General features: G+C 42.9%; 1 protein-coding gene across 3 annotated transcripts in view; it reads right to left on the reverse strand.

The window, feature by feature from the left end:
* The window catches only part of LOC144763311 (uncharacterized), a 77,777-nt gene that overhangs the window by 22,804 nt on the left and 35,671 nt on the right, over nt 1-19,302 (reverse strand). For 2 of the 3 annotated variants that reach the window (XM_078648789.1, XM_078648788.1), the window contains exon 6: nt 5,573-5,671. In XM_078648789.1, coding sequence (XP_078504915.1) covers nt 5,573-5,671 — 99 coding nt within the window. The remainder of the gene's footprint in view (nt 1-5,572; nt 5,672-19,302) is intronic. The other variant, XM_078648790.1, reaches the window with a different exon arrangement.

Below are 19,302 nucleotides of genomic sequence, written 5' to 3' on the forward strand. Positions count from 1 at the left end.
GTGGTGGCCCCGAGTGATGCTGTGGTGGCGCTGAGTGATGCTGTGGTGGCGCTGAGTGATGCTGTGGTGGTGATGACTGATGCTGTGGTGGCGCTGACTGATGCTGTGGTGGTGCTGAGTGATGCTGTGGTAGTGTTGAATGATGCTGTGTTGGCCCTGAGTGATGCTGTTGTGTCGCTGGGGGATGCTGTGGTGGTGCTTAGTGATGCTGTCGTGGTGCTGAGAGTTGCTGTGGTGACGCAGAGTGATGCTGTGGTGGCGCACAGTGATGCTGTGGTGACGCTGAGTGATGCTGTGGTGGCGCTGAGTGATGCTATGGTGGCGCTGAACGATGCTGTCGTGGCGCTGAGTGATGATGCTGTGGTGGCTCTGTGATGCTGCTGTTGCGCTGAGTGATGCTGCTGTTGTGCTGAGTGATGCTGCTGCTGTGCTGAGTGATGCTGCTGCTGTGCTGAGTGATGCTGCTGTTGCGCTGAGTGATGTTGTGGTGCTGCTGAGTGATGGTGCCGTGACACAGTGTCTTTGCTAGTTATAGGGGGTAGAAGAGGGGTAAAGGGGTAGGAGAGGGATAGAGGGGTATAAGAGGGGTAGAGGGGGAGAAGAGGGGTAGAAGGGTAGAATAGGGTAGAAGAGGGGTAGAAGAGGGGTAGAAGAGGGGCAGAAGAGGGGTAGAAGAGGGGCAGAAGAGGGGTAGAAGAGGGGTAGAAGAGGGGTAGAAGAGGGGTAGAAGAGGGGTAGAGGGGTAGTAGAGAGGTAGAAGAGGGGTAGAAGAGGGGAAAAGGGTAGAAGGGGGTAGAAGGGTAGAACAGGGTTAGAGGGGTAGAACAGGGGTAGAAGAGGAGTAGAAGGGTATAAGGGGGATAGAGGGGTAGAGGGGTAAAAGAGGGGTAGAGGTGTAGAAGAGGGTGGTAGAGGGGTAGAAGCGGGGTAGCGGACAGAGGGGTAAAAGAGGGGTAGAAAATGGGTAGAGGGGTGGTAGAGGGGTAGAACAGGGGTCAAAGAGTAGAAGAGGGGTAGAAGACTGATAGGGGTATAAGAGGGATAGAGGGGGGTAGAGGGGTAGAAGGGTAGAATAGGGGTAGAGGGGTAGTAGAGAGGTAGAAGAGGGGTAGAAGACCGGAAAAGGGTAGAAGGGGGGTAGAAGGGTAGAAAGGGTTAGAGGGGTAGAACAGGGGTAGAAGAGGAGTAGAAGGGTAGAAGGGGGATAGAGGGGCAGAAGAGGGGTAGAGGTGTAGAAGAGGTGTAGAAGGGGGTAGAAGAGGGGTAGAAGCGTGGTAGCGGACAGAGGGGTAAAAGAGGGGTAGAAAATAGGTAGAGGGGTAGAGGGGTGGTAGAGGGGTAGTAGAGGGGAAGATAGGTAGTAGAGGGGTAGAAGAGGGGAACAAGGGTAGTAGAGGGGTAGAGGGGTAGAAGAGGGTTAGAGGGGTAAAAGAGGGGTAGTATAGAGGTGGGGTAGAGGGGTAGAAAAGGGGTAGAAGGGTCGTAGAGGGGTAGAAGACGAGTAGAGGGGTAGAAGAGGGGTAGAGGGGTAGTGGAGGGGAAGATGGGTAGTGGAGGGGTAGAAGAAGGGTAGAGGGGGGTAGAGGGGTAGTAGAGGGTTAGAGGGGGGTAGAGGGGTAGAAGAGTTGTAGAGGGCTAGAAGAGGGGAAGGCTGGACTGAGATGTGTCTGGATCAGGAGGCAGAGCATTTGTCATAGCAACCACATAAAGGAGGGGACCCCTCTAATGTTACTTTGAGGTCAGGGAAGAGAGGGGAGAAAGAATAACAGTTATTAAAGAGATTCCCTCATGACCTATATGCTTTGAATTATCAACATAGTTCGCTTATTTCATTTTAATAACTCACAACAATAACCTCAAAACTAATGAGTAACATTTCTTTAGTATTTTATTTCATCATTCTTTGTTAATCATTTTCATTTCTTGTCAATTCACCATTATTTGTTTTTCATTTTCATTTCTTATAACATCTTTTTGTCTTTTTGTATATACTTATGTGCAAAATACATATTCCAACAAATACAAAAAAGATTATATAATAAATAGCCCCTTGGCTATAAAAACACAACAATATAAATACAGATACACTCATTCTAACTTATTACCATCCACACACTCCATACAAATGTAGTATCTAATTAATTCTTGATGTCATATGGCAAAAACAAGGGAAGATTTTTTGCCTAATGTAAAGCCACCAGTTGTTAAAGATAGCTTCCACGCAAAGTCAACTGGTGGCTTTACATTAGGCAAAAAATATTCCCTTGTTTTTGCCATATGACATCAAGAATTATTTAGATACTACATTATATATATAATATATAATTATATAATCTTTTTTGTATTTGTTGGAATATGTATTTTGCACATAAGTATATACAAGAAGACAAAAAGATGTTATAAGAAATGAAAATGAAAAACAAATAATGATGAATTCACAAGAAATGAAAATGATTAACAAAGAATGATGAAATAAAATACTAAAGAAATGTTACTCATTAGTTTTGAGGTTATTGTTAATTTTAACTAAAATGAAATAAGCAAATTATGTTGATAATTCAAAGCACATAGGTCATGAGGGAATCTCTTTAATAAGAGCATTTGTCATAGTCCATGATGTGCGAGGTGAGAGGCGCCTCTAACTAATAGTAGGTAATCAGCACTGGATGAAGACGCTATGCAAAATTTGGTAACATAACATTAAAAGCCATGCTTTCTCTTACTGGTCCTTGGCCACTCAGTGAGACATCCCTGTTCCGGGCCATCGCTTGAAATGGTCAAGTACTGGTTATCTGCAGTTCCTTAATTTGAAAGGGATGGTATAGCCGCTTCTCACCCGATATGCAGTACCTTTAATGGTCGAGTACCGACACTTTACAGTGAGGGACAGGTACTCTGAGAGGCAGTACCTGCATTTCTGTAAATGTGTTGGGCAAATACGCAGTGTGCTCGCTTGTGAGAAGAAACATCTCGTTAAATGTGGATTCGTAATGAAGCACACTGAAGACTGTGTTAACTGCTTCTGTTGCCCCAGTCTGTAGCTTCTGCAAGGCATCCCCTTCGCTATGTGACTGGCCAGAATAGTGACATTGGAGGCATGCCAATGCTAACCATGGATCTGGGGAACGCCACTTTTTTCAGAATACACCGCAGCGGTTTTTGGCCACAGCCTGTGCGAAATAGGTGTCCTGAGAGGTTATTATTGAAGTCAAATAAAAGCGGTGAAATCGCGGACAGGATGAAAATACCTCCTGCTGCCCACGCTTGGCACTATGAACAGTAAGCAACAATCTCGCAAAATATATTTGAACTTGCAACTGTATAACGGGTGCACCATGCTCTTGAAAGCAGAGGCTGGGCAAGTACAGATTTTTTGCTTCTGTTTCTGAGCACGTTTAGACATCTGCCATGAGCCATGCCGGCTTGTAACTGTAAACAAGCATTGGCCGGGCAGCCGTAAAAGTAACGCGCCCATGAAAGCAGAGTGACTCGATCTGTGGTGGAGGAGGGAATTGAAGCGCGGAGAGAGGCACACAAGGCTTAATGAGCCTTGACAGAAACCCACCTGGCGGCTGCGCGCATGCACACGCACTTGTACACGCTCGTGCACGCAAGCTTGAGGCCAGGAAAAGCCTGTCGTGGCACTTTCAAAAGCCACTCACTAATTTCTCGTAGAGCAGTGCATGCGCTGGCTCAGCGAGACCTAAAAACTTGATTAAAGGTTTTGACAACCATCTATAAAGTCTAAAAGCAGGTTAGACGACGCCTTCAGCTTGGTAGGATATGTTTTTATACCCCTACGTCTGCTTCAATATTATTACCCTCAATTGTTTGGGATAGTTATGGAAAGATGAAGACAATAGGGTAAGTAAAATAGATTTTTACACAGACTCTCAGATTACTTGATTTTCAGAATTACAAGAAAATTATTCATTGTTAAGGACAGATTTTTTAACGTTTTTAAGATTCAAGACTTTTTGAGTAGAAAGAAAAATGTCTTTAGTATGATGACTAAGAACTCCCTAATTGAGGCAATTAAAAGGAGAAACAGAATTGCCATTTGATATGCCTGGCTTTTAGAATCCCAAACGAATGATTTGGAGGTCCAGAATCGTAAGTGTAATTTAAGACTTAATCAGGAATGAGAACTATTACAGGAATCTATCGAAATAGGAGAGAAGATTTTACTGTCATCCAATTTGAGTGCACAACACTATAAAACTAATTTTAACCTATATTATACCCCATCAAAAATATATACATGGGAAGAGGCAGCTGATGGTAAATGTACTCAGTGAGGAGCTGAACAGGCGGAAATACTCCATATGTTCTTCATGTGTCCCAAATTAAGTCAGCTAATAAGGGGGATGGAGCAATTCCTGACCGATATTATTGGTACATCGGTTACCCTTTCAACCCCAATGATGCTGCTAGGACTGATCGATGGGACACAAATCAATCGGACTTTAAGAAAAGGTGGGTATTTGATTTTTGGGGCAACTTCAGTAGCTCGATATGTATTGCCTTGGTTGAAAACAGAGCCCCCGTCCTATGAAATGTGGAGAGATAGACTTCTGGAAATGTATAACCTGCAGTCTAGTCTCTATATTCTTAAGAGTTCTACGAAAAGTCGATTAGGAGAAAGAATCTGGGGCAAGATGTCCGATTGGATGAATTCTTAAGTCTTATGCTTGGACTTGACCTATATCCTCAAAATATAAAATAAGAACTGTTGATTATGAAACCAGATTGGGTGGCATAGGTTCCTGTTAAGTATCTTAATTTTGCATGTTGCACTTTAGGTCTATCTGATGGGTTTGGCTTATTGAGTTATAATTGGGACGCAGCAATAGCGGTTTTTGTTATGATGTATGAGACGTAATATTATTATGTATATTATTCTTACGCTATTTATTTATGTATGTATTAATGAATTATTGTAATCTTGAAAGCTTTATGAATTAAATTGTAATGCAATGCTGTATCTCCTTTTCTTTCTCTGGATTTTTATGTAATTGTCAGTATGTTATGCCCATTTTACGCTAAGTGATTTACTGGTATGATCAGTCCTGCTCCACCTATAATGTATTGTGCTTGTGTTTTTTGTATTGGCTTATAAAACTATTTTTTTTTAAAAAGAGGATTTTCTTTTTGAAAATAAAAAAAGCAATGCCACCCTCGAGTCTCCTCCGATGGTGAGGGTGGCATTGAGCACTTTTCTGTGCCCTTTACTGCCATGTTTTTCCTGGCGGTGACGGGCATTGAAAAATGCTTCTATGTCCGCTCATCTAAATTAGGTGGGCGGACATATAGCCAATTCTTCAACGGCCCTTCCTCCATCAAAGAAGTTTGACCACGGCAGAGACAGACCAGTCTCTGCTGCTGTCAAGCTATAGTCTGCCCACATTTAAATCCAGTGGGCGGACAGCTGTATTTTTCGTGAATGGAACTTTGTCGTCGTTGCGATGGAGTCCCTTCTTTGCAAAGAATTAAAATGAATCCATGGACAGTTACTGTTAGGATGACACAACAAAACCATATTTTGCTAAATGAAGATCTATGGTGTATTTACCTGTAGGCATTTTTACCAATTTGTTCCCCACACAGCCTTGGCGACCCACAGAACAGTTGTCCTCTTCTTCTTTAATGATCACTGAAGTAACAACATTTTCTGTTATTAAATGAAAAAAAATGATAATATGTCATGCAGCAATATAAATTATTAGTATGCCTTTTAGGTATTTCCATTGTCAATGTCATTCTCAGACTAATTATTGATATATAATGTGCGAAGCATGTATGTCATTACAACGCATGCTTTCACAACGCATGCCTTTACCACGCAAGTTTTACAACGCAAGTCGTTACAACGACTTGCGTCGGGGGGTGCTGGATAGTGAGTAGTTTAATTTACTATTCCAACTCCAGTCCCCGAGGATAGTAGTGAAGGTGTTGGATAGTAAATTAAACTATTCCCTATCCTAGAGCGCCCGTCGTTGTAATGACTTGCGTTATAATAGTTGCGTGGTAATGGTATGTCGTTGTAATAGTTGCGTTGTAATGGTTGTTCACCTGTGCGACTGTAGCCAGCAATATATTATTTGGATGATGATGAAATACATTATTCTAAATAGGACACTTTATGAAATTTCATAAAATCAGGTATGTGGATGGAAGTCAATACAATGATTTAAATGTATGCCTTAACCTTAGTGGGAACAAGCAGATTTCCGGGATTATTATGAATTATAATGGCTTACATTCAAAGTATATATGCATTTCTGACAAATGACAAGTTTCCATGTCATTAAATCTATTCTAAATCTTGGAAAAATTTTATTTCAACCTTTCCTCAATCAACGGGAGATCATTAAATCTTTGCAACGTCCCCACCATGGTCAAGAATGAGTTTCAAACATGTCACATTTGAAAAGGGGTACACTTTGTACAAAACTTTCATGATGTTTATCTCTTTATTCATACAGCTTCGTGAACCTATGACTGAAAAGATCATGCAAAAAAGCAGTTCAAAGGGAAATGACAGCACCTGGGCTGGGGGGTGCCATGTCACTAAACACCTTCAGCATTACCCCAGCATTACCCCAGGAAATGCCTTCTAGAGCAGAAATGGGGCCTGTGGGTTATAATGGTGAGGAGCTTTATCCAGAACTCCACAAGGAGCTCCATGAAGTTCCTGTAAAAATGTTCTCCTCCCTGCAAAGCACCCCCCCCACACAAAAAAAAAACCAAGCTATACATCCTGAGGAGGACTATTACCTAGATGAAACTTGGATGGGATGGATCATTGTTAGATCCGTCAACCTTAGGGTGGTCAAATCAAATCAAATAAGCTTTATTCAATAAATATATCATCAAAGCATATTACAAGAGATAGTTCTTAAAACTCATGTCCAATACACATTTTAGAAATAAAATGAATTCTAATTTAAAAACCTATCCTCAAGATTATAAAAATACAATAAAACGCTTTAAAACTTCCAAAGAAGTTAATACTTTAAAATCATAGCTACTATACAATTCATAATTTTTCCTAATACACGGTCACAAATCGTTACATCACTAACGTGCACGATCATACAAGAAGTATACCACTGCGTGTAGCATGCGAGTGGCCAAAGCCATAAATTCATATTCAAAAGGGCTTTTGTGCTCTGAGATGCTGCCAATGGCGCGGAGATACTCCTTAGGGAGTCGATTCCCAGCGCGGTACAAGTATGCAAACAAATAAATAAAATAAAAAGAATAGTACAGATACAAGCATTTAACCTACAGGAAGTGCCTGTGATCCAATATCCCATGACCAGCCCAAAAATGTTGCCAATGCAATGACGATAGGAGTTAAAGTTTCCGAGCGCAACAATTTCAGCGCAATATCATTCCTTCTGCCCAATGTTCTGCAAATTGGTGATAGCCACACTCAACAGGGGGCAGCATAAGCTGGACAAACAAACAACAGGTGGGCCAATGACTCTGATTGGGCATGACATATGGGACAAGATTCATCACCTAGAATACCCCATCTTGCTGTAAACAATCTTACTGGTAGTGAGCCTACCTTGAATTGGAAGTATAACTTCCGATCATTCGTCTTGGTTATGATATCCCAGTATTGTTCCAACCTAGGGGATGATTTAGCTTCTAGAAAGCTTCCCATAAGTAAAGTGCTGTCCCTATTCCTATACGTGTTTTGGATCACCCAATCCCAGTACTTTTCTTTTAGCATCGTCTTAGAGGGGAACTGTGTGCTTCTTGGATTCTCCCAAAGTGCTGCCATACCAATACTTGTTAGGGAGACTCTAACCTCCTGCAGCCATTTTATTTTGTTAAAACGGTCTACCCTAATTAAGTCCTTAAGGCCTGCCGCGTAGGAAGCTAGTTCTGGTGTAGACCAGATTCTCTGCCAATACAGTAGGGATGCAGTCTTGCTACATCGGCCAGTGCCTTCCTGCCTAGATCATAAAGCAGTGGGTGTACTGGGTTGCTTTGCGGCAGGCTAGTGATCTTACCCCCAAAGCTCAGTCCCCTATATGGCGGAATTGACAACTTTCATGTTATATATTTGGAGCACTGGACTGACTGGTTTAGTGAGAGAGGTGTTAAACTCATTTTGGAGTGTTCCAGCAAGTTGTTGTTGCTTCAATGAAGCCATAGCAAGCTGACGGTTCCACCTCATATCCCTCTGCATAATGACCGGTGACTTCTTCTAAGGGCCGCTTGTTTAGCACTATGCATTCTCTAAATGCTCTGTGGGGGTTAAAGGACATGAATTTCATTTTTGAAATATTAATTTCCAAGCCCCGTAAGTGGCAGAACTTGTCAAAAAGTAGGAGAGCTAGTTGGAGACCGCTCTGCTTTTTTGAGATAATTAACGTGTAATCCGCGAACATTAAAATGGGGATTTTAACACCGGCAAGGGTTGAGGCATCAGTTGGAGAAGACTCCAGGAATTTTGCAATCCTGGTAATAAACAAGGAAAATAGTGTAGGTGCCATAATGCAACCTTGGCGCACGCCTTTCTCCATAGGGAAAGGCATCGTAAGTTTACCCTGTATGCCCCATCGAATTTGGGCATAATTGCCCTCATGGCGTCTAGCAAAAAGAGATAACAATTCAGTGGACATTCCCATCTCTTGCAGTACTACCCATAACTTGCTACGGGAGAAGAGGTCGAAAGATGACTTAAGGTCCACAAAGGCAGCATACAAGCTGCCCTTGTCCAGGACCACCGTCTTCCAATGTAGCAAAATGAATTGAAATACCTGATCGATTGTACTGGTACGAGCCCGAAAACCAGCCTGCAGTGGGGATAAAATGCCCTGCTCATCAATCCAATCCTGCACCTTGCTTAAAACTAATCGTCCCATTATCTTTTGCAGGGAATCTATTAGGCTAATAGGCCTATAGTTTCCAGGGTGATTTATAAAAAAAGGGGATAATCTTAGCCCCTTTCCAGGAATCTGGGACCGGTGCACCCTTGGCAATTGCATTAGCCAGTAACACTATGTACCGACACGATTTGGTCTTGTCATAAAGGAATATGCCAGCTGGGATGCCATCGGGCCTGGTGCTTTTCCCCCCATTAACGGCTCCCAGGGCGAGGCTGACATCAGCCTCGGCAAAAACTGAGCCATGATAGTACGAATGTGAGGGCTCCTCCACCTCAGTTTCATCTAAACTACAGGCATATCGGGGTTTAAATGGGTAACCCATTGGTCCGGACTTACATGATTTTGCAGCAGTGATGGCTGACCACCCCTATCCCACTTTACTATGTTCCAAAACAATTTGGACCTCTTGCTTGCACATGCCCGTCTGAGATCCTGCCATCTATTCTCATCCCAAGCATTCTTGGCCTTTTCCTGGGATCTCGTATAGGTTTGCCTCAAGGACCGAACTTTGCCAGGGTCACCTTCTCTAATTGCATCCCCTAGGGATCTGCGTGCCACTTTACAGTCATTATTAAATCACTGACAAGCTTTCTTTGGTTAAGCACCCCTAGTTTTGCTTTGCTTAACAAAGTGAGTGCGTAAGTGGACCAAAAATGTATCATGGATACCAATTACGGACTCCAAGATCACTGGATTAGCTGTGCACACCTCTAGCTTTGCTATTGCACCATTAATGTCTAAAGAGATGTAAGCTAGAATATCAGGTTTCGCAAGTATGCTGACCCATTTAAGTAATCTCAGGTAGTTTAAGGGAACCACATCTTGGGTAAGCAATTTGCTACCTGGCTGAGAGAATTCTCTCTGTAGCAGTAGATCAAGGGTCGCACACAGCGGGTTGTGGTCACTCTCTAACCGCTGTCTTACAACCATGTCCCTAAGAGCATGCCATAGCTGCAAGTTAATCAGTATATATTCTATGCTGCTAGCACTGTGGCCATTATGAAATGTGCTAGCCCCATGTCTATCAGATGAACATCAATTTATTCAACTCAGGCCCCACACACAAAGCAGGCCACCCATTTTCTCAAGCCTATCTTTCATTCACTGCTCCCCTGTATTACCCATATGCTGGTCAGACCACTTCCTGTCCAAATTCAGCCTCACTCCCTTTGACAATACCTGGTCATCGTTCCCCTCTCTTAAGGTTCCACAAAGGGACTGGAAAAACTTGACTTAAAAGGCTTTAACAGTCTCCTATGCTCCAATACACCCACACTTGACCTAAGGACTAAGGTGCTCTCTGACAGCATACATACGTGGCTTTCGAATGCTGTTGATTCCTGCCTTCCCCTCACACACAAAAAATTCAACAATCATTGTCCTTCTGTGCCATAGTACACTGAAACCTTAAAAAAGAGAAATCTAAATGTAAATCGTTAGAACAGAAATGGCAAGAGACTACACCCCTGAATCCAAGAATGATTATAAAAAGGCACTAAAATTATACCATAACCTCTGTAATGCCGCACGTGCCAAATTTGTCTCTACCACCATCTCCGAAGCTGTGAATTGTTCAAAAACACTTTTTGGCCTTCTCAAGGAGCTTGCTGGCTCAGAGACCCTAGCGTGTCCTCCGCCCCTTAACAAACGCCAGTGCAATGACCTTGCTCTCTTCTTTACTCACAAAATTGAGAACATCTATCTGGATATCGCAAACTAAAACCCGAGTAGTCTCCCTCAGTCACAGTCCATAATCACCTCCCAGTCTGCACCCCCTCCCCACACGTTAGACTCAACCTGCACCGAACCTTACATTGAGCCTGTGATCCGCACCCACCATCTGGATTCCTGGCCTCTTCTCAATGAAGATTCCCTAAAACTCTGTTTAGATAATGTGAAATCCGGCTCCCCTAAAGGATTCTATACAAATCTCCATACTCAGGCAACTTGATCCTCCCCATTTGCACGTGATACTGAACGTCCTTAATACCTCACTACTAGAATCCACGGTCCCTCCTCACTGGAAACACGCCATGGTGACCCCTCTTCTAAAGAACCCTGCCGCGGACCCGGACATACTTTCCAACTACCGACCTATTTCCCTTCTACTGACCTTCTCTAAAATTCTGGAGAAACACATTCATTCCCATCTTTCCCAGTTCGTTCAAACCAACAAAATCCTCCACCCATCACAATCTGGCTTTCGAGCTGTTTATCCACAGAAACAACACTGTTGGGTGTCACGGAAAGGCTGCGTCACTATCTGGATGTTGGAGATACTGTTGCCCTCATACTGTTAGACCTCAGCGCAGCTTTTGACACTGTCTCCCACCCCATATCAAGCTGTTTGCCGCAGCCTGTTTTTGGCCGATTTTGGTACTGGACGATTTTGCGGGGGGATTGCCCGGTGCCTGCTATGGCCAGTCCAGCCCTGGATGTTATTATCATATGTGGGAAGATACTTTCTTTAGGACATGAACCCTTACCCACCCGAGGGTGGCAAGCTTCATTATTTGGTTCACTCCTCACACCTGCACCAAATGGTGCCTGTTGTGGGCTCCAACTCTCCAACAGAGAGGAGCTGAGGTGTTTTCAGTTTCAGATGAGTGCTACGTATGGGTGAGTGGCAGAGTGCTATATATAGAGAGAGTGCGGTGGGCTGAATGTTAGTTTCATTCTGGTGCCCCCAGTGGATATGATTAAAAAGAGAAGTGACAGGGAGTTTCGAAAAAATGCTTCCTTTACAAGGTCAACATGTTTCTGCGCTAGAGTGATCCAGCTCAGGGCATGTGTCAGGACCAGTTAGTATAGTCACTCTGAAATAACAAACATAACTATAAAACATGGTGCTGGTCTATAAGGAGTAGGCCAGGTGATATAGAAGAAGGCCCATCATTTCTTTGTTATGGAGTCTACCGTCATACTAAATTGTAAAAAGACAAAACGTAAGTTTAGGAACATAACAATAAACAAAAGTCCACTGACAAAGTATTGTGCGAAAACCTGAGTGAGACAGTGGCCACCAATATAAAAACTAGAGATTCAGGTGGAGTTATGCACAATTTTACCCATAACATGGGAATTTTGCTCACTCTCAAGCCTAAATAGGAAGCCTAGAACCCGAAGCTGTACAACACAATTATGAATGTTTTGGTATCACTATTGCTAAAGGGTAGAGGGTGGTGCACAGCGAGTATAGAACAGCTTAGGGGCTGTGTTAGAAAACGTTTTGGGTGCACTCGTGGGTAGTGTTTCCGTCCAAAACACGAGAGATGATCATCTATGGTTGTGTTTGCATAATCAATGCAAATACATCCCCAAGTGAGGCACACCAGGTTCAGAAATGATTCACAAGTTAGTCATCCAAATGTTGACATTTATTGAAACAAAGTTCATCACGAGAGTTATGTTGATATTGTTTTCATATCAATCCAATGTCTGTCATATGTATATTCAAACAAGGAACAATCAAAATAGACGACTCCGATGCATTTCGGGCGGAGCCCTTTCTCAAGGAGTGCTGTAAAGAAGACAGAAGGGGGTGAGGATCGGGATATGGAGGTGCAATGGGAGAATAAATTAAGTGCCGATCAATGAGTGTATAGTGCTGTTTAAAAAAACGGTAGGGGTGTGTATATGACGGTGTCTATTAGTGGGCTAAAAAAGTATGTGCACATAATGGTAAACGGGCGTGAGTAGATGGCGGGGTGAGGTGAACGCGGGTACGAAAAATTAATTACTTCTATTTCATGGTAACGCAGCGCGTTACTAACAGGTTCTGGGACATTGCGGGAACGCTGCAGTGAAGTGAGCGGGGAGCGGGTAATGGAAGCTGGGAATCAAAAAATAAAAGAAGGACTAAAAAACTGAAAGGGCTGTGTGCCAGCGGAGTGGGGGCCATCTTGGAGTGGTGAAGCGGAGGATGAAACTAGTTGGGATAAATCAAGAAAAGGAGGTTAAAAGAAAGAAAGTGATGGGACAAAAAGAGGCAATGTAAAGAGATACAGTTAGTTATAGATAGCAACTATATTCCGTCCGATCATTAAGACCGAAAGGTTTCTGTGTCTGTAAACGGAACATCCATTCCAATTCTCTTTTTAGAAGCAGTTTGTTGTTGTCAATTCCTTCTTTCTTGATAACGATTTCCAGGATAATGAATTGCAATTGTGCGATGGTATGGCGAGATTCAAGAAAATGTATCGCGATGTTGGATTTCTCATTTTTGAGCCTTATGTTGGATTTGTGCTCGTTCAAGCGTGTCTTAATTTTTCTTTCTGTTTTCCCAACATATAGTTTGCCGCAGGGACATTTCAAAGCATAGATCAAATTTGCGGAGTCACATGTGGCATTGACTTGGAGTTTAATTGCATTGCCCTTCATAGGGTGGCGGATAATGTTGCCTTTTATGATGCAGTTGCAGTGACTACAATTTAGACAGGGTTGGGTTCCTTTGTAGTGTTTCCCAATGGTGGTGGGTTTAGACAGTATTTCTTTGATGTTCTTACTTCTGGTGTGGGCAAACAAGGGGGGATTCACAAACATGTCCCGAAAATCGGGTTCCATTTGGAGAATTGGCCAATGTTTCAGTATGATCTTTTTGTAGGTCGGGCTTACTGTGGAATATTTAGAAACAAGAACGATACGTTGTTGTTCTTTAGTAGGTTTTTTGGTGAGAGCCTCCTGTCTGGTGATTTGTGCCACTCGGGTTTGTGCCTCAGTGAGGATCTGTGCTGGGTAGCCTCTATCAAGGAAGCGGTCGTGCATTTCCTTGGTGCGGGTGCTTCTGGTTTGTTCATCAGACACTATGCGTTTAACACGCAGCATTTGGGAGAACGGTAGATGTCTTTTAAGTGACGCTTGATGGAAACTACTATAATGTAGTGTGTTGTTGCGGTCAGTAGTTTTTCTGTGGAGATCAGTGATGAGACCATTTTGGGTGATTTTAATATGGACATCAAGAAATGTGATTTCGGTGTTGCTGATCTGCCATGTGAGTTTAATGCGTTCGTCCTTGGAGTTGAGTTCATGAAGGGACTGGTTTAGAGATTCTTTGGAGTCCGTCCAGACTGTGAATAAGTCGTCGATGTATCTGACGTACATTTTTATTTTTTCATAGAAGTTGGTGTCGCCATATATGTTCACTTTCTCAAAATTTTCCATATAGATGTTGGCATACGTTGGGGCAGCGCAGTTTCCCATCGCCATTCCAGATAGCTGGAGGTACCATTCGTTGTCAACTTGGAAATAACTGTGGTATAGAGTGTATACCATAAGTTCCATAAGGAAAGATTGCATGGGTCCATCAATGTTGCTGTTAAGAAGGGCTTGCTCAATGGCTTCGATGCCTCCCTGGTGGGGGATGGATGTATATAAGGAGTTGACATCAGCTGTGCACAATATGTATTGGTTGTTGTCATCAATCTGGACGTTCGCCAATTTCAGCAAAAATTCGGTGGTGTCCTTAATGTAGCTGGCAGCTTTGGTGACGATTGGTTGCAAATACCTGTCTATGAATTTCCCTGAGGACTCGTGGATAGATCCTTTTGTGGAAACTATTGGCCTAAAAGGCGGATTTTGAAGGTCCTTGTGTATTTTAGGACTCATGTGTATGGTGGGGCTCCGGGGATGTTCCTGCAATAGAAATTTTTTGTGCGTTCTTGAATGATGCCATTTTGGAAGGCTTTCATGACTAAATCTTTAAGGATGCTCTGGAACTCCCTCGTAGGGTTGTTGTCAAGTTGCATATAGATGGTGGTGTCTCGTATATGTTCTTGGAGCCGTTGTGTGTACATGATGGTGTCTAAGATTACTAATGCGCCGCCCTTGTCGGCTTTAACACATCTGATTTTCTCATTGTTAGCTAAAGATTTAAGGGTGTCACGATCCTTGGTTGTGAGGTTTTGATGCCTGGAGCTTCTGTTGAAGTTGATTTTGGACACATCATTGCGAACCAAGTTCTCAAATAGGTCAATAGACTTATGGCTACTGGGAGCCTGATATGTACTCGGTGGTCCAAGGCCTTTGAGTTCATCAAGTTTAGTCACTGTGGTAGGTGGCAAGACGTTTTCGAAAAAATGACGTAGCTTTAATTTTCTTATGAACTTAAAGGTACTCACTTTAAGTTCCAATAAGTTTGTGTGAGCCGTAGGTATAAAAGACGTGCCCTTCTCAAGTAGGTTTATTTGGTGTGGAGTGATAGTGGTGTATGAGATATTAATGACTAGGTGGTCTTTTTTGGTTTGGGATCCTTCTTGGTGACTGTGCTCCGTGTGTTTGGGACGGTTGTTTCTTTTTCTTTTGTTCTGGCTCCTCCTGAGTCTTCGATGGTTTCCGTGCCTAACTCTAAAAAATGAACTGCAGCGGGTTGATTTGGTACCGTTGTAGACGTGCTTGCTTGGTCATTTGTGGATCTCGAAGCTGTACTTTTTCGGGGTGGTCGAGTTGAGTTGTCGCTGCCGGAGGATGATGTGTCGGTCTGCATGCTGGTAGGTCTATTACGTCGTCGTTGGGCATAGATTGCGGATCGCTTTGAAACCCTCCCTGTGTAAAAATTTGAAAACATTTAAAGATAAATGGGACGGGATACTTAACAAATGTAGCCTTGACCTCATTCTTTTAATCGTCGAAGAATTATCTGGCATCCTAAAAGAATTAGAACAGGAAATCAAAGAGATTGATAAAGAATTAAAAGACATGCTAACACCAGAGGAACTCTCGAACGCATTGGAGGATTTGAAAACCACACTTGATAAACATCAAAGAGAAATAAATGAGAGAAAAATCAGGAAATTTCGCAGAGACACGCTTGATTACAAGCTAGACGAAGTCTACTCCTGGGCAGATGTCTATGCCCAACGACGACGTAATAGACCTACCAGCATGCAGACCGACACATCATCCTCCGGCAGCGACAACTCAACTCGACCACCCCGAAAAAGTACAGCTTCGAGATCCACAAATGACCAAGCAAGCACGTCTACAACGGTACCAAATCAACCCGCTGCGGTTCATTTTTTAGAGTTAGGCACGGAAACCATCGAAGACTCAGGAGGAGCCAGAACAAAAGAAAAAGAAACAACCGTCCCAAACACACGGAGCACAGTCACCAAGAAGGATCCCAAACCAAAAAAGACCACCTAGTCCTTAATATCTCAAACACCACTATCACTCCACACCAAATAAACCTACTTGAGAAGGGCACGTCTTTTATACCTACGGCTCACACAAACTTATTGGAACTTGAAGTGAGTACCTTTAAGTTCATAAGGAAATTAAAGCTACGTCATTTTTTCGAAAACGTCTTGCCACCTACCACAGTGACTAAACTTGATGAACTCAAAGGCCTTAGACCACCGAGTACATATCAGGCTCCCAGTAGCCATAAGTCTATTGACCTATTTGAGAACTTGGTTCGCAATGATGTGTCCAAAATCAACTTCAACAGAAGCTCCAGGCATCAAAACCTCACAACCAAGGATCGTGACACCCTTAAATCTTTAGCTAACAATGAGAAAATCAGATGTGTTAAAGCCGACAAGGGCGGCGCATTAGTAATCTTAGACACCACCATGTACACACAACGGCTCCAAGAACATATACGAGACACCACCATCTATATGCAACTTGACAACAACCCTACGAGGGAGTTCCAGAGCATCCTTAAAGATTTAGTCATGAAAGCCTTCCAAAACGGCATCATTCAAGAACGCACAAAAACATTTCTATTGCAGGAACATCCCCGGAGCCCCACCATACACATGAGTCCTAAAATACACAAGGACCTTCAAAATCCGCCTTTTAGGCCAATAGTTTCCACCGAAGGATCTATCCACGAGTCCTCAGGGAAATTCATAGACAGGTATTTGCAACCAATCGTCACCAAAGCTGCCAGCTACATTAAGGACACCACCGAATTTTTGCTGAAATTGGCGAACGTCCAGATTGATGACAACAACCAATACATATTGTGCACAGCTGATGTCAACTCCTTATATACATCCATCCCCCACCAGGGAGGCATCGAAGCCATTGAGCAAGCCCTTCTTAACAGCAACATTGATGGACCCATGCAATCTTTCCTTATGGAACTTATGGTATACACTCTATACCACAGTTATTTCCAAGTTGACAACGAATGGTACCTCCAGCTATCTGGAATGGCGATGGGAAACTGCGCTGCCCCAACGTATGCCAACATCTATATGGAAAATTTTGAGAAAGTGAACATATATGGCAACACCAACTTCTATGAAAAAATAAAAATGTACGTCAGATACATCGACGACTTATTCATAGTCTGGACGGACTCCAAAGAATCTCTAAACCAGTCCCTTCATGAACTCAACTCCAAGGACGAACGCATTAAACTCACATGGCAGATCAGCAACACCGAATTCACATTTCTTGATGTCAATATTAAAATCACCCAAAATGGTCTCATCACTGATCTCCACAGAAAAACTACTGACCGCAACAACACACTACATTATAGTAGTTTCCATCAAGCGTCACTTAAAAGACATCTACCGTTCTCCCAAATGCTGCGTGTTAAACGCATAGTGTCTGATGAACAAACCAGAAGCACCCGCACCAAGGAAATGCACGACCGCTTCCTTGATAGAGGCTACCCAGCACAGATCCTCACTGAGGCACAAACCAGAGTGGCACAAATCACCAGACAGGAGGCTCTCACCAAAAATCCTACTAAAGAACAACAACGTATCGTTCTTGTTTCTAAATATTCCACAGTAAGCCCGACCTACAAAAAGATCATACTGAAACATTGGCCAATTCTCCAAATGGAACCCGATTTTCGGGACATGTTTGTGAATCCCCCCTTGTTTGCCCACACCAGAAGTAAGAACATCAAAGAAATACTGTCTAAACCCACCACCATTGGGAAACACTACAAAGGAACCCAACCCTGTCTAAATTGTAGTCACTGCAACTGCATCATAAAAGGCAACATTATCCGCCACCCTATGAAGGGCAATGCAATTAAACTCCAAGTCAATGCCACATGTGACTCCGCAAATTTGATCTATGCTTTGAAATGTCCCTGCGGCAAACTATATGTTGGGAAAACAGAAAGAAAAATTAAGACACGCTTGAACGAGCACAAATCCAACATAAGGCTCAAAAATGAGAAATCCAACATCGCGATACATTTTCTTGAATCTCGCCATACCATCGCACAATTGCAATTCATTATCCTGGAAATCGTTATCAAGAAAGAAGGAATTGACAACAAACTGCTTCTAAAAAGAGAATTGGAATGGATGTTCCGTTTACAGACACAGAAACCTTTCGGTCTTAATGATCGGACGGAATATAGTTGCTATCTATAACTAACTGTATCGGTTTACATTGCCTCTTTTTGTCCCATCACTTTCTTTCTTTTAACCTCCTTTTCTTGATTTATCCCAACTAGTTTCATCCTCCGCTTCACCACTCCAAGATGGCCCCCACTCCGCTGGCACACAGCCCTTTCAGTTTTTTAGTCCTTCTTTTATTTTTTGATTCCCAGCTTCCATTACCCGCTCCCCGCTCACTTCACTGCAGCGTTCCTGCAATGTCCCAGAACCTGTTAGTAACGCGCTGCGTTACCATGAAATAGAAGTAAGTCATTTTTCGTACCCGCGTTCACCTAACCCCCCCATCTACTCACGCCCGTTTACCATTATGTGCACATACTTTTTTAGCCCACTAATAGACACCGTCATATACACACCCCTACCGTTTTTTTAAACAGCACTATACACTCATTGATCGGCACTTAATTTATTCTCCCATTGCACCTCCATATCCCGATCCTCACCCCCTTCTGTCTTCTTTACAGCACTCCTTGAGAAAGGGCTCAGCCCGAAATGCATCGGAGTTGTCTATTTTGATTGTTCCTTGTTTGAATATACATATGACAGACATTGGATTGATATGAAAACAATATCAACATAACTCTCGTGATGAACTTTGTTTCAATAAATGTCAACATTTGGATGACTAACTTGTGAATCATTTCTCAACCTGGTGTGCCTCACTTGGGGATGTATTTGCATTGATTATGCATACACAACCATAGTTGGTATCACTATTGCACATAGCGGGCATGTTTGGGGCAATAATGAAACACACACGTTGTTCAATCTGTGTGCACTGTTAGAGAAGTGCAGTAACACTTCTAAACCTCCAATTTGTTTAAAAAGTAGCAAGGGGAAGACTCAAAATAACCCCTTTCGCACAGTAATAGTCGACATTTGACACTATGAGTGGTCTCACCCGTAGCTACTCCTTCAAATGCACGCCCCTCAGTGACCACGGTGAATGAATAAATGTCTGCCCCCAATGCATTCCACAAGCAAGCAGTGTTTGTTTATATACTAGACGCTAAGTGACT

The sequence above is a fragment of the Lissotriton helveticus genome, chromosome 6, assembly GCF_964261635.1.
Source record: "Lissotriton helveticus chromosome 6, aLisHel1.1, whole genome shotgun sequence".
NCBI classification, from domain to species: domain Eukaryota; kingdom Metazoa; phylum Chordata; class Amphibia; order Caudata; family Salamandridae; genus Lissotriton; species Lissotriton helveticus.